The sequence below is a fragment of the Arvicanthis niloticus genome, chromosome 6 (assembly GCF_011762505.2).
Source record: "Arvicanthis niloticus isolate mArvNil1 chromosome 6, mArvNil1.pat.X, whole genome shotgun sequence".
Classification (NCBI taxonomy): domain Eukaryota; kingdom Metazoa; phylum Chordata; class Mammalia; order Rodentia; family Muridae; genus Arvicanthis; species Arvicanthis niloticus.
The window spans coordinates 107744746-107757648 of record NC_047663.1 but is presented as its reverse complement, the minus strand read 5'-3'; the positions used below and the strand labels follow the sequence as shown (position 1 = coordinate 107757648).

General features: G+C 39.8%; 1 protein-coding gene across 3 annotated transcripts; it reads left to right on the top strand.

Annotated features, from left to right (window-relative positions):
- The first annotated feature begins 5291 nt into the window (after positions 1 to 5291).
- Positions 5292 to 10306, top strand: LOC117709926 (uncharacterized). 3 transcript variants are annotated; one of them, XM_076937669.1, is made up of 6 exons: positions 5292 to 5385; positions 6208 to 6341; positions 7084 to 7157; positions 7243 to 7350; positions 9342 to 9446; positions 10062 to 10306. In XM_076937669.1, the coding sequence occupies exons 1-6, from the start codon at positions 5299 to 5301 to the stop codon at positions 10166 to 10168; spliced, it is 615 nt and encodes a 204-aa protein (XP_076793784.1). In that variant the 5' UTR covers positions 5292 to 5298; the 3' UTR covers positions 10169 to 10306. The 3 variants fall into 3 exon arrangements, with proteins under 3 accessions (XP_076793784.1, XP_076793785.1, XP_034360251.1); XM_076937670.1 differs by lacking the exon at positions 10062 to 10306 and adding an exon at positions 9807 to 9841; XM_034504360.2 differs by lacking the exon at positions 10062 to 10306 and adding an exon at positions 9560 to 9756.
- The last annotated feature ends 2597 nt before the right edge of the window (positions 10307 to 12903 follow it).

The window sequence follows — 12903 nt, the reverse complement described above, 5'->3', positions numbered from 1 at the left end:
AGAGAATATTTTGCTCAGTTTTAGCCTGGTTTCTAGAAAGTGCCTAGTACATACTTACAGTGATCCTATCCAAGATCCTTAGCAATAATGTCTGTTAATGTGTTGCAGACACCAAAGATAAGATGGTCTGCATGGCATCTGAGATCCTTTGCCCACAGATTTGTGAGTAGTAGCACTGGGATTTTTAGATAAATTTTTTGGCTCCTAGAATTGTTTTTCCTCCAAGTCAAAGTGTTTTTTGCATTAAAATATTTGATTTTGGGATGGAGGTAGTATTTCTTTTACATGCAGGCCATTGCTTGACATGCATGTCTTACTTTTTCTTACTTCACCACATTTTTTGAGGCAGCATATCTCATTGAACCTGAGACATAGAGTTTTGGCTAAACTATCTGCCAAGCAAACCCACAGAATCTCTAAGTCTCTATTCCCCACTCCAATACAATGGGGTTATGAGTGCATATGTTATGTTTCCTTGTCTGCATTTTTATGTATGTTGGATATGTGATTTCAGGTCTTAATTCTTGCTTAGAAAGCACCTTACCCACTGAATCATGTTCTCTTCCCCTGCATTTCAGCTCTTAAACCTGTTTTAACTATTATTCCAGATACTGTTCTAAAACTGTAAGGCATTAAGTATCATTATATAAGTGAGCCTTTTTTCACAGAGTGCTCAATATCTAAAAATCCACTAACATATGTACAAGACAATGTCTAGTCAGTCTTGGAAAGCTAAGAAGATATTAATCAGGTCCAATATGCCACAGAATGTTCTCAAGATTCACAGCAATCATTTTACTAATAGACCCATGTTGGGTATTGCAGCATGGATGAGAAGTACAACCGTATGTAGTTTTCTATTTTCAGGTCCAAAAGAAACTTCAGACAAATGGCTAACTGTGAGGCTAATATTCATACCAAACTTCAGACAGGCCTCCAGGCATTCTCAGCATTTTAATTACCTATAACAAGGGCTATGCTAGTATCCTGTCTCCTCTTAGCTCTTTTCACCATGCTTCCTGTCTTAATTGGGTTTCCATTGCTGTGAAGAGATACCATGACCAAGACAACTCTTATAAAGGCAAACATTTAATTGTGGCTGGCTTATATTTTTAGAGTTTTAGTTCATTATTATTATAGTAGGAAGCATTGCAATGTGCAGTCATGCATGGTGTTGGGGTAACTGAAAGTTCTACACCTTGATCTAAAGGCACCCAGGAGAAAACTCTCTTCAACAGGAAGCAAAGATCTGGATCACCCTGGACAGGCTTGAGACCTTAAATCATTGCTTCTATAGTGACATACTTTCCCTCCTCCACAAGCAATCTAAGTTTTTTATCCTTTAATATGGCCAATGCTGTAGGTTCGCTAGAATATCTCCTTTCTGTTAGACTTATTGTGTCCATGTCATACAACTCAGGATAGCTACTAAATAAGAAATAACCTATACCTGATGTAGCTCTTCAGTTCTGACAGTCTCTGGGGCATCCCAGTAACTATGTTCTCTGCATTGGCTGCATCTGTTTCTTGAAAGGGCCATGAGCTGAGAAAACAGTCTTACCCCAGTATATTTTTGTTGGTGGTAGAAAGGTAGACAATGTACTCTGGATAAAGGTGGACCATGTTCAGATTTAACCAGGTGCCAACCAAGCTCAGTTTAGCTTTTTGACATTTTGTTTTCTGAGGCATTTCATTTACTTCTGATTACATTTATGGCTTATAAAGTTGGTGTGTATCCACTGTGCATAAGGGGCCTCAAAGAACTGTTTTATAAAAGCATATGACAACTTTTCTGTATTCACACCTCACCCTCTTGCTATTCCACTCTTGCACCAAGCTCACCTCTGCCTTCCTGCCATGTTTTATGCATGCTGTTTGGATCCATATAGAATGTAGGGTCCATAACTTTATTTTACTTTTATCCGAACATCTGTTAAAGAACACTAGGTTAGTTCCAAAACTGGGCTTTGAATACTGTTGCAATAAACACAGATGTGCCAGTATTTCTGTGTATTTAACAGAAAATCCTTAAGTCAGTCAGTCATATTTATCTTCAATTTTCTGAGGAATTTCCATATGTATTCTCATAGTGATTGGACTAATTTACATCCCTATCAACAGTATGTAAAGATTCCCATTCTCATATTACCAGTTTCCTTAATAACTGGCATTGCAACTAAGATGGGATCTCAGTGTGCATTTCCAAGATTGTAAATAATAATGGGTATTGTTATACATTTCCAAACACTTATACTTCAGCTTAAAGAAGTATAAGTGTTCATTCCAGTCTCCCATTTATTGAGTGGATTGTTTAGATGTTTGTATTTAATGTTTCTTTTAGAGTTTTCTGTATTCTACATATTAATCTTCTACCAGAGGCTGTCCCATTCTGTAAGTCAGTTTCACCAATATTGCTTTTACTTTGGAAAACGTTTTTAGTTTCATCCATTTCCATTTGTCAACTCTTGGATTTATTTCTTTAGATCCTTTCCAGACACCCCACCCTATGTCCGTCTCTTGAAGTGTCTTTTCTTACTCTCTCTAATAATTTCAGAGTTCCAGAAAGTGCATTAAGATCTTTGCATAAATTTCTCACAGGGTGAGGTAGAAATCCATTTTCATTCTCAGACCTGACTTTCTGGTCACCATCAGCATTTGTTGAAACTTTCTTTCTCCCAATGTAGTTTGTTGGCATAGATGTCAAGAATCAGATAGTCACAAGTCATAAATCCATTCCAAAGCCCTCTACACATTCTCTTTCAGTTTATGTTTCTATTTGCTGTCAATAGCATAATGTATCAGTTATTGTATTGTAACTAGGAATCTAGAGGAATGATGCCTCTGAAGTTTTTCCTTATACTCGGGATTTCTTTGGCTACATGGAAACTTTTGTGTTTCCATATAAATTTTGGAATAGCTTTTATTTCTGTGAAAAATGTTAATGGCTTTTATGTGAATAGTATATTTTATAATGTAGAAACTGTTATACTATTAAATCTGCTTAACTGTGAGCATGGGAAGTATTTCTATTCCCTAATGTCTTCTTCAATTTAACATTTCAGTGTAAAAACTTGCATTTTATCTATTTTCATGTAAAACTTCATTTTAGAACTTTTTGGTTTGTTTTTTACTTTTTTGGTAGATTTATTCCAAGGCACTGAGTTTATTATTTTTTGAACTTATGACACTGGGTTTTCCCTGATTATGTCATCCATGTGTACACTATTGTAATAGTGATACAGTACATAGCAAAGTTACTGTTTTGTACCTTTTAGTTGTAAACTAATGCTTTTGTGAAAGTGTTTATTCATTCTAAGAGTTTCCCACAGGAGTCTTCAAAGACACTACCAAATACTGACATTTTGACTTCTTTATTATTTATAGCCCTTTTATCTTTTTTTTTGTATTACTGACTAGCTGATATTCCAACTGGTTATTGAGTAAGCTTGAAGAATATGGACACCCTTTTCTCTGTTGACTTTAGTGATAACACCCATAATGATATATTATATTGTGATATAGTACATAGAAAAGTAATGATCCTTTCAATTTTGTTTACCATCTGATGTAAAATCATTGTTTTATTTTGTAATATATTAATTTGTGTTTCTTTTTGTTTTGATTATTTTAGTTAATTTTCTTCAAACTTGTTCATTTTTTAAGTCTCACTTTTTGACTGTTTGCCTTGTTCTTTACTTTTCAATCTTATTAGTTTCTTCTCTAAATTTTATTTTCTTTTATTACATATTCCTTAGAATTCTCATATGTGAATACATTGGACTTATATCCATTTACAGTGCCTGAAACAGTTGAACCATGGCAGATGGCTCTAGTTTGTTTGCATCATGAAGTTTCAAGAATTTACTAAGACTCAAAGGTGGATTCTACCAGCATCCCTTGTCTTCTCCTGAGACTTGGGGGCACATATTTCTTATTGATTGCAGAAGTATTCAGATACAAGTGCCTGGGAGAAACCTCCAGGTAAAATGAACATAAACACAAAACTATATGCACAGATGCACATGATTTTCACTCAAAGACCCTCTCACATGAACGCACATACACACACACACACACTCACAAATGCCCACACACATGCACATACAGAAACAGAGGTGGAGAGGGAGGGAGAGAGAGAGAGAGAGAGAGAGAGAGAGAGAGAGAGAGAGAGAGTCCAAAGATGTACTATGACAAAGGATCACATATTCACAAAAGATGATACAGTTAAAGATATGAATGCATACACTGATATGTTTACACAGAAAAATAGACACACATAAAAACAATGTGCACACTCCACCAACACAGGCACAGACAAAGACCCTGACATGGAAAGATAGTCATCCACTTGACCACAGAGAGAGAAACAGACTTGTGCACTCTTACATATAGCTGCCCAACATCACATGAAAATGTAAACATTTACATATACACTGGAACACATCTCCAAAAAGCAGGACAACTAATTTTTGGTGGTGTTAAAAAGAAGGGAGAAGAAAAGAGTGGGGACCTCCAAGAGGCTCCAATCCATGTTCTGATCCTGAATTTCTCTTGGAGTGTGGAGAAAGGAAAAGCTGTTGATCTAAGAAAAGGTGAGTTAGATTTGGGGACATTGTTGAAGCCCAGCTCCTAGGAGGCAGAGGGAGACAACAATGAGGTTGTGGAGGGTAAGGCAGTCTTCAGAGTCCTACTGAGTCTAATGCAGCATGGAAGAGAAGGCACAGAAGAAAGGGTGCTGGAGAAAGAGGGTGCAGCTCAGCTCTCAAGTTGCCGTGGCTGCAGAACAGTTTGTCCAGTATTACAATATGGAGAGAGTATTGTGGCTACACTTGAATATGAGAGTTTTGAGAATATGCAGAGGTATGGAAGCTCTTTTGAATGGTGGGAATGGGGCCTGACCATGCAAGGGTGGGAACACAGGAGCCCTGGCTACCTTCTGGCTATGGGTTCTCCAACAGAATTTCTGATTCTGATAACACATCCCCCTCCCCAAAAGGTTTCCTCAAAATTATTAAAGGCAGAGCCAGGTGTCTCCTACATAAATTGTCACCCTGTCTCAGAACTGTTGATCTCTGTCTTTCCAAGGTTCAAGAAAGGTTAGGAGTTGGGGCATTGACTGAATTTCCCAACAGTCTTGACTTCTCATTTATTATCATGTCTATGTCACACAAGAGATCCAAATAAAACAGTACAATCAGTTCACAGCATGTATGGAGCCTTTGTGTAGGTCTGATGGGAGTGTCTGGCATCCAATATAAAATAAATATGCTTCACAGAGGCCAGGTAGACAGAAGCACCATGATGCTGTTCTTGCTGACCATAAGCCTGACTGTGCACTCTGTGGGATGCCTTATTAATCATTATCAGTGTGCCAAAACAGACAAGGTAAGATCTTTGCACGGGCTAAATGTGTGAACCAGGTTTTTAGCATCATGATGCTAAACTTGATAATACTCTGAGTTCTTTGATGGGCATTGGTGAGATAGTTCTTGTTATTTCCTAGGATCTGCCATCCAATATGGTATTTTCATTTTATCTGCAAGGTGGATAATATCCACAGGTATAGGATGAGCTACAAAAGCATATGTCTGGTCATTCTGACATATAGAGACCAACTGACTCCATCTGTCAGCTTGGACTCCCCAGGACCTTCCTTTAATCCCACATAAATCTCACTTAAATGGCACATCAGAATTTCTGTGGTGCATGGATACCAATAAGTAGAAATGAGTTTGGGGAGAGCATTGATAACTCCCTCCTTAGTGAGTAGTCCTGGACAGTAGAAAGATACAAAGAGAGGATGCCAGGAGCATGATACACACAGCTATGGTTATCAGCGACCCAATATTAGCAAGTTTATAGTGGCATTATCTACCTATGGACAGTCATTTTATATCTTTTTCTACTTATATTGTAGGTGACTTTTTTTTCTATTTCTTTTAAGTGTTTTTTGTGGCCCATGGCCACATACAATCCCGGGAATAGCATCTCCCAGGAGATCTCTGCCTAACCTTGTCTGAAACAAGGTAATCATCCAGTGATCCAGAGGGGCTGGACATAACCAAGCTCTCCCTGATCCTTCAGCATGCACTGAGATGGTTTCTAAACTTCTCCTCTGCCCCCACTTCAGTTACAACCTTAAAATCCTTTTGCCTGACACTATCTCTGTCCTTCATGTCCTCCTCAGTGGTGATTCCCCCCATCTAGCTTTTAGGAGATTGGTACATAATTCGTTGGGCAGGAAATCTTCCTCTCCCAGAAGCAAAGCTGAGAAGCCCGCTGCCACCCTTTGTCTTGGCCAAAAACAAAATTGGCTACTTGGAGTTCAGGATGAACATCTCGTGAGTACCTGGCCTCAGTCTTTCTGCTTGGTTCTTAGCTGCATGGTCTTCTCATCCTCACCACATGTATGCCCTTGACTTCAGCTAAACGGAGAATATGAGAGTGGAGTCCTTTTATCCTGTCTGAGAAATGTATCAGTTGACTTCTGTAACTACAGAAATGATGTTCCCAGGAAAACTGACCTTAGCAGAGGAGACAGTGTCTCAGCTGAGACATTTTGTAGTTGGGCACACTGAGAATAACAGGACATTCCAAACACAGTGCTCTAGATCTTTGAGAAATCAGAGTCCACACAGCTTACTTCTGTGTAGAAAGGCAGTCTCAGGCTGTTCAGGATTTCAGTGGGTTCTGAAGTCATTTAGGAGTGTGGGGGTGAATAATGGGCAGGATCTTTTGAGATAGGCCCTTGGTGAAACCTTTAATGACCAAGGGCATACCCTACCCTCCTCATGAAAAAATGGTCTGGAATGGGTTGGTGGGAAGATTGCTCTGAACTTAGAGTATATTTTTTTCATCAGTCGTGCACATATCTGTACCTATGGTTTCCATACTAGTGTGACATAGAACACAATATGGGAACACGAGGTTTGTGAGAAGCCTGAGAATGTGGCTAGCTTTTATAATACACACACACACACACACACACATTGTGGGGAAGGGCTGGGCTCACCTGACTGTTGTGCACTGAGCTGTGGATCTGAATAGGGCAGGTGTAAAGTAGTGATTCTGCTCCATGTTTAGGAAACCCATTGGGTGTGTTGAGTTCAAGATGGCCATGAATGAAGCAAAGAACTATTCTTGCTACTTCACTCTGTGTAGGTTTTTATATTTACATTGTTTCATTTCACAGACTCTTTTGAGGAATACATTGCAGTTACAAGTCTTGTTCTTTCTCTGCAGGGATGTGGCACTATGTTGCCATATATTTCATTGGAGGGGAGAACTTTGGTATAGCCTGCTTAAATAGTAAAACCAATGATGTACACCAGAAGATGGCAATGCTCATGGGTGCGTCCAATGTTGGTAATGGCTTCCTGGGGCACTGGCACAGAATTGCTTGCTACTTTCCTCTCCTTGCCTGTGAGTCATTGCTGTGCTTTCTGGCTCTTTGTGAGAGGGATTTGTCAGCCTCAGCATTCATATGACCACTCCTATTGTCTAAGACCTACATCCAAGCACATCCACCCATCCTTAGCATCATTTATTCACTCTCAGTCAAACTTTGTTGCACCTCTGCCCTGAGTAGAAATGTAGGTGAAATCCTTTGTCACTGGGTATATTGCTTATCCACTGGAGACCAGTGCATGTATCATGATAGGACTGGATTCCAGTGGCTAATGCCATAACACCAGAACCCCATTCAACACCCTTTTGTTTACAAGATACTCCCCTATGGCCACATAGTTCTGAGATCCTGATACCCACAGCTCATCACCAGTTTAAATAAGTTAAACGAAGACTCAGGTTTTAGTTTTGATGAGTGCTTGGAAGGAAAAAACTTGAAATTTCCTTCTCTTTCACTTGAACAGTTTACAGCATACAGAATATGTTAGAGATAACAACATGGTCTTGGCTATGAGGCTAGCAATGCTTTCTCTGCTACTTATATCACACAGAAGTAACATGCAAAGCTTGGCACTACTGAGCATGCTTGTTATGCAAGCACATTCCTAAAAATCCCTTGTTCACCAGCTAGCACAGCCAAAAAAAATGCTTTGATACTCTTTCTCAAAAAGGTAATGTGGAGAGTCCTACCATCATCCTCTGAACAGTGCATGGACATGTGCAGGTTCAAACACACATCGAGAGAAAGAAAGACAGACACAGAGAGACAAAGACAGAGACTTAAAGCCAAAAATAAAGCATGTAGAGATTTATCTGACAGATTAGTCACTTTACTGGTTAGGTAGCTCTTCTGGTTTAAATTCCTAAGCTGCCTCTCTTCACATTTTGGACACTGCCATGCAATGTACACAACTCCAAAGTATCCACTGAGAGTTGAATACCTGTCCTCCACCTGCCACCAACAACCTCTGAGACCTTATCCTCTTCTTGATCCCCGAAGGTTTTCATAAACTTCAAAACACTTCCAGAAAATTAATAGTGGTTTCCCCCCCAGGGTCTTTCCTCTCAAGGTCTTCCATTGGGCTCTCTCCCCTGCTCTAATTCAGCATTCCTGTGCATGTTCGTTTCTTTCTCTTGCTTTTAACCTCATTAGCCTCTTCAGGCTGTATATGTATGAGATTTTAACAGGGGTTTGTAAGGTGTCTTGGCCTAGACATGGAGACATAAGCAGAAACACCTACTGATGCCCACTGGCCTCAACTTCACATTGTAACCAAGGACTCCAGGGGCCATGGTGCTGTCTAAAACCTGTTGATGTCTCTACATGCTCACCTACTTTGCTTATATAAAATATTATTCTGGGTAAAGGACAATACAAGAGGTCTTCTTCAATGTGCATTTTAGAGGCATAAGATGTATTACAGAGGGCTTCTTGTAGGATGGTGTCCTGCTAACAGGACCTGAGAACAGAACAGAGGCAGAGATTTAGTCAATGGTGGATACCTCTCCTTCCCACTCCATGCTTCCCAAGCTGTCACATTCAAACACTGCCTTAATTCCTGGAGGAATAAATATAGTAAGTCATGGTATCTCTGACTTCAAGATCTGATGTAGCTGAAATTCTGAAATAATTTTCTGCCCTCCATGAATGAGTGGTTGGGAACCTTCATAAGAAACCATTGAAGAAAAACTCACTGACTGCTTCAGTTTCAAACAACTATGTGCTTATGTGGTACACCTCCCAAATAAGTCATGAACTTGAGTCCCTCCTGATTGCTCCTTTGTGGCCTGCATCCTTCTCAGAGAGTTTTGTGAGAAACCACCCCATCTGTTGCTTGAATCTGCCTATGTCACTAAATACTACAAGGGACATGTGAGCAACTATAGAGAGAATCCTTTCCACCTAATTCTTGCCATCCTCATCTGGCCTGTAGGTCGCCGCAATTACACTGCAGACTCAACATTGCTCATGGATTTTGAAGAATTTGTGACCAGACTAGCCTTGAACAAAACAAGCATCATCAACCCTCCTTATGATGGTAATAAAAAAGCTTTTACTAACTTACTTTCCCTTATATTAATGATTTTCTGTAGGACAGTGGTCATGTCAACACCCTACAATCTAATTGCTTTTCTCTGGGTCTACATATAGATTCCTGTGAACCGGACAAAAAATCCTAGTACACAGATAAATCCCTGCAGTGACTATGTGTGAACCTGGCACTGAGAGAACTTTCTCCCTCTGCAACAGCAGTTAGATCTCCTGGTACCCAGAGAGGACAGGGCCTCCCAACCACACCCACCCCTCCTCACTCCTTTGTTTTCAATAAAGGTGGTAGATAGATCCAGGTTCTATGTGTCAAGAATGATTCATTTGGCTCCAGCTCTCTGATAAGCAGATGCTCAGACTTGTCCTTGATTGTCAGGCAGAAAGGACTTCACCTTCACCTCACAAGTCTCCATGGAGATCATGGTATGCCGTGATACATGAGGTCACTGAGCTTAGTAGTGGGCAGGTGGAGAGAAGGACAGGGGCAGGAATGTGCATGGTGACCAGTGAGGGGATAAAAGGTTGATGAGGATTACAGGGATACATGTGTATATTGGCCAATGTGTGTCACTACAAGAACCTGAATTCTTAGTACTGCCCTTAGGTTCTGCCTCTGCTAATGGATGGTGGCTCTGGTACAAGACCATAAACAGTGACTGTGGCCTATGCATGTGGAAGATGGGCTTTGCTGCTGATGCCTTTACTATCTGAGAATTCGCTTACTTGTAGTCATATCCTGCAGGGAAAAAGAGACCTGAAGACATAAAACCAAAAATGCAAACTTGTGTTTAAGCCTAAACAGACAGGAAAATTTTTCTCTTCATCTCTATTAAAGTTCTAAATAACTAAGTGTTTGGCTTTTTTGAATGTAACAATCCATTATGCTGACGTCATTTACGTACAATTGTAATCCAATCCTCCTTGGACCATCTTTAAACATCATGGCATCAAGTGACTTTGAAGAAATACCTTAAATGAACTTGGATTCTACCTGTGGATTAAATTACTTACAGCTATACTTAGCATCACATGATTTATGTACTGAGAAAGGTCAGCTCATCTGTTCTATGTCCCTATGCAGTCCAAGGCAATGATTATCAACCACAGGATAAATGTTTCCTGGAGGAGAGAACAGAAGATAACAGAAGATATCAGAGGATCCAACCCCTTCCCAAGTTACAACTGTGTTCCCTCCAGATACCCTTCATAGGGTGCCTTGAGTCAAATGAGGTGTCTTGAAGTCTTTATTGTGTCATGTGTGAACATTTCCTATTGAGATATAAACAAACTTCTACTTACACATGATAGGTCACAGTGACAGATGAATGTAGAATTTCATCACAGTACAATTTATTGAACCAATAATTACTGTGCTTGCTTGCAGCACATGGGTAACCCCATACCAGCACATCACTGAAACATCTCACCATAGGTTGATGACAACTTCCTCACAGATGTATAGAGTTTCTCCTCCAGTTAATCCACAATGATCAATATATCCTAAAATACCTCCTGAAATGAGACTACTGAGAGATGTGACTAACACTGCATGAGGGAGTGGGTGAAAATTCAAGAGGTGGTCTGATGATGCTACTTTCACCTTTTGTGAGTATCTCTGGACAGAACTGATTTCAATAGGTTGTTGAGTGGCCATGGGTGCTGCAAAGGTTGTGTGTATTATACCCAGAAACCAGTGTTCCACAACAGACCTTTCCAGGAGCTCTGTAACTTCTTCTGTTGTACAAGAAGCAAGTTATTAGCCCATTGCTCTGGATCCTTAGCATGACAGAACTATCCAAGGACTGTGAGCCTCCCAGAGGCTAATCTACATGTGAGCTGTGCCTAAAAGGCCCAACTGCCATTTGCACCCAATATGTGGAATGAGACTACTACTGTTTTGCTTCTTTAGGAGTTCAGAGAATGAGTGTGGATCCTAATTAGTATCCTGAATATCCATGCTCAATGGTCCATATTTTGAAGCAAGGCTAGCTTTGCTACAATGAGATAACAAAAATCATAGCATGGAGGACTTGTACAGTAGATCCAATTCACAAGAGAAGGGGGAGGAAAAAAATTTCACTCCTGGATCAGAATGTGTTATAAGGAGGAGTGTTCTTTAGTCACTGGACCTACAGGGGCTTCTTTTGGATCACAGCCCCAATGTCTCTTTGAAGGCTGAGACAAAAGGGTGGTTTGTCTATGGACAGAGTATAAATGACGTGGACATAAGTGCAACTAGGTATAAAGCTGGATAATTGGGCTCTATGTGTGTTGACTACATTGCGGAGCTACAGAGCACTGTGTCTCTTATTTTGGGGTAATCAGACTTCTATGTCTGGCCCCAGAGTTCTCAAGTGAACCATGGCTGTGGTTGAGATTGGAGTCTTCTCAGGAACACAAGAATGACTGCCTTCCTCCAGCTGTACCTCAAAGCTGGATTAACATCCAGTTTATGTAGTAGTGTGTGATGCTAAAGAGATGACAGAACAATGGAATATCTGAATGGAACAAAGTAGCATCCACATGGGTTCACTCCAGATAGAACACCCATCTCACCTGGAGAAATACTGAGGATTTCTGGAAGAGAGAGGAAGAAACTGAAAAGTGGAGTGGAAGCTTGTTAAAGTGACTCAGAAGGTTCCAGCCCTTTGAAATTCTCTGACTCTCATTATCTTTGCATCTACTTCATTTTTGTATCACTTTCCTTTCTTTGTATAATATACTGATGTGTCTTTTAAAAGACAACATCCTACCCTCCATTTATTCACAGTAAAAGTGAAAGTGCCACAGTCACCCCAATTTATGATTGTTTGTTCTTCACTTTCTTTAACCTGGACTCTAGACATCTTCCTCTTCATCCCCTGCCATCTGTTCCTGCCTTTCTGCCCTCCAGTTCCTGGCACAGCTCTTACTTGTTTTGACTTGAATTTTGTCACCAAAGACTTCATATGTGTACCATCAATCAAGTGTATGTTGCAAATAGCAAAAAAAAGAAAGGAAGAAAGAAAGAAAGAAAGAAAGAAAGAAAGAAAGAAAGAAAGAAAGAAAGAAAGATTGTAAAAGACCTATGAAAATTCATTAAAATTCATGGTTTTTTCTCCATGAATTTTCCAACTAAAATCAGAAAATCTGTTAGAAAAAAGTCTTGAAGAGCTGTTTTTCCATCTCCAGAGATCTCTGGACAGTTCAGCTCTTGCTAGGAAAAAATTCTAATGAAAAACTGCTATTGCTTTTTGCTATCTCATCTCATGCAGACCAAAATCCCAATTTTTTATTTACATATCAACTCAGTTATTTATTCCAGGTTTCCTATTGACCATCCTTTGAATCCTTATTTCATGGCTTTAGCCCCTTGACTTTTTGAAGACAGCAAGGACATTTTTTTTCTAACATTGCAAAAGAATTCAGAGATGTGCCTGCCTCTGTTCAGCACAGACAATAAGATA

Excerpts from the sequence above, each read along its gene's own strand:
- LOC117709926 (XM_076937669.1), top strand. The coding sequence starts at position 5,299 with ATGATGCTGTTCTTGCTGACCATAAGCCTGACTGTGCACTCTGTGGGA. Across the intron at positions 5,386-6,207 it reads AGTGTGCCAAAACAGACAAG|CTTTTAGGAGATTGGTACAT; the intron begins GTAAGATCTTTG and ends CCCCCCATCTAG. Across the intron at positions 9,447-10,061 it reads CATCAACCCTCCTTATGATG|GTTCTGCCTCTGCTAATGGA; the intron begins GTAATAAAAAAG and ends TACTGCCCTTAG.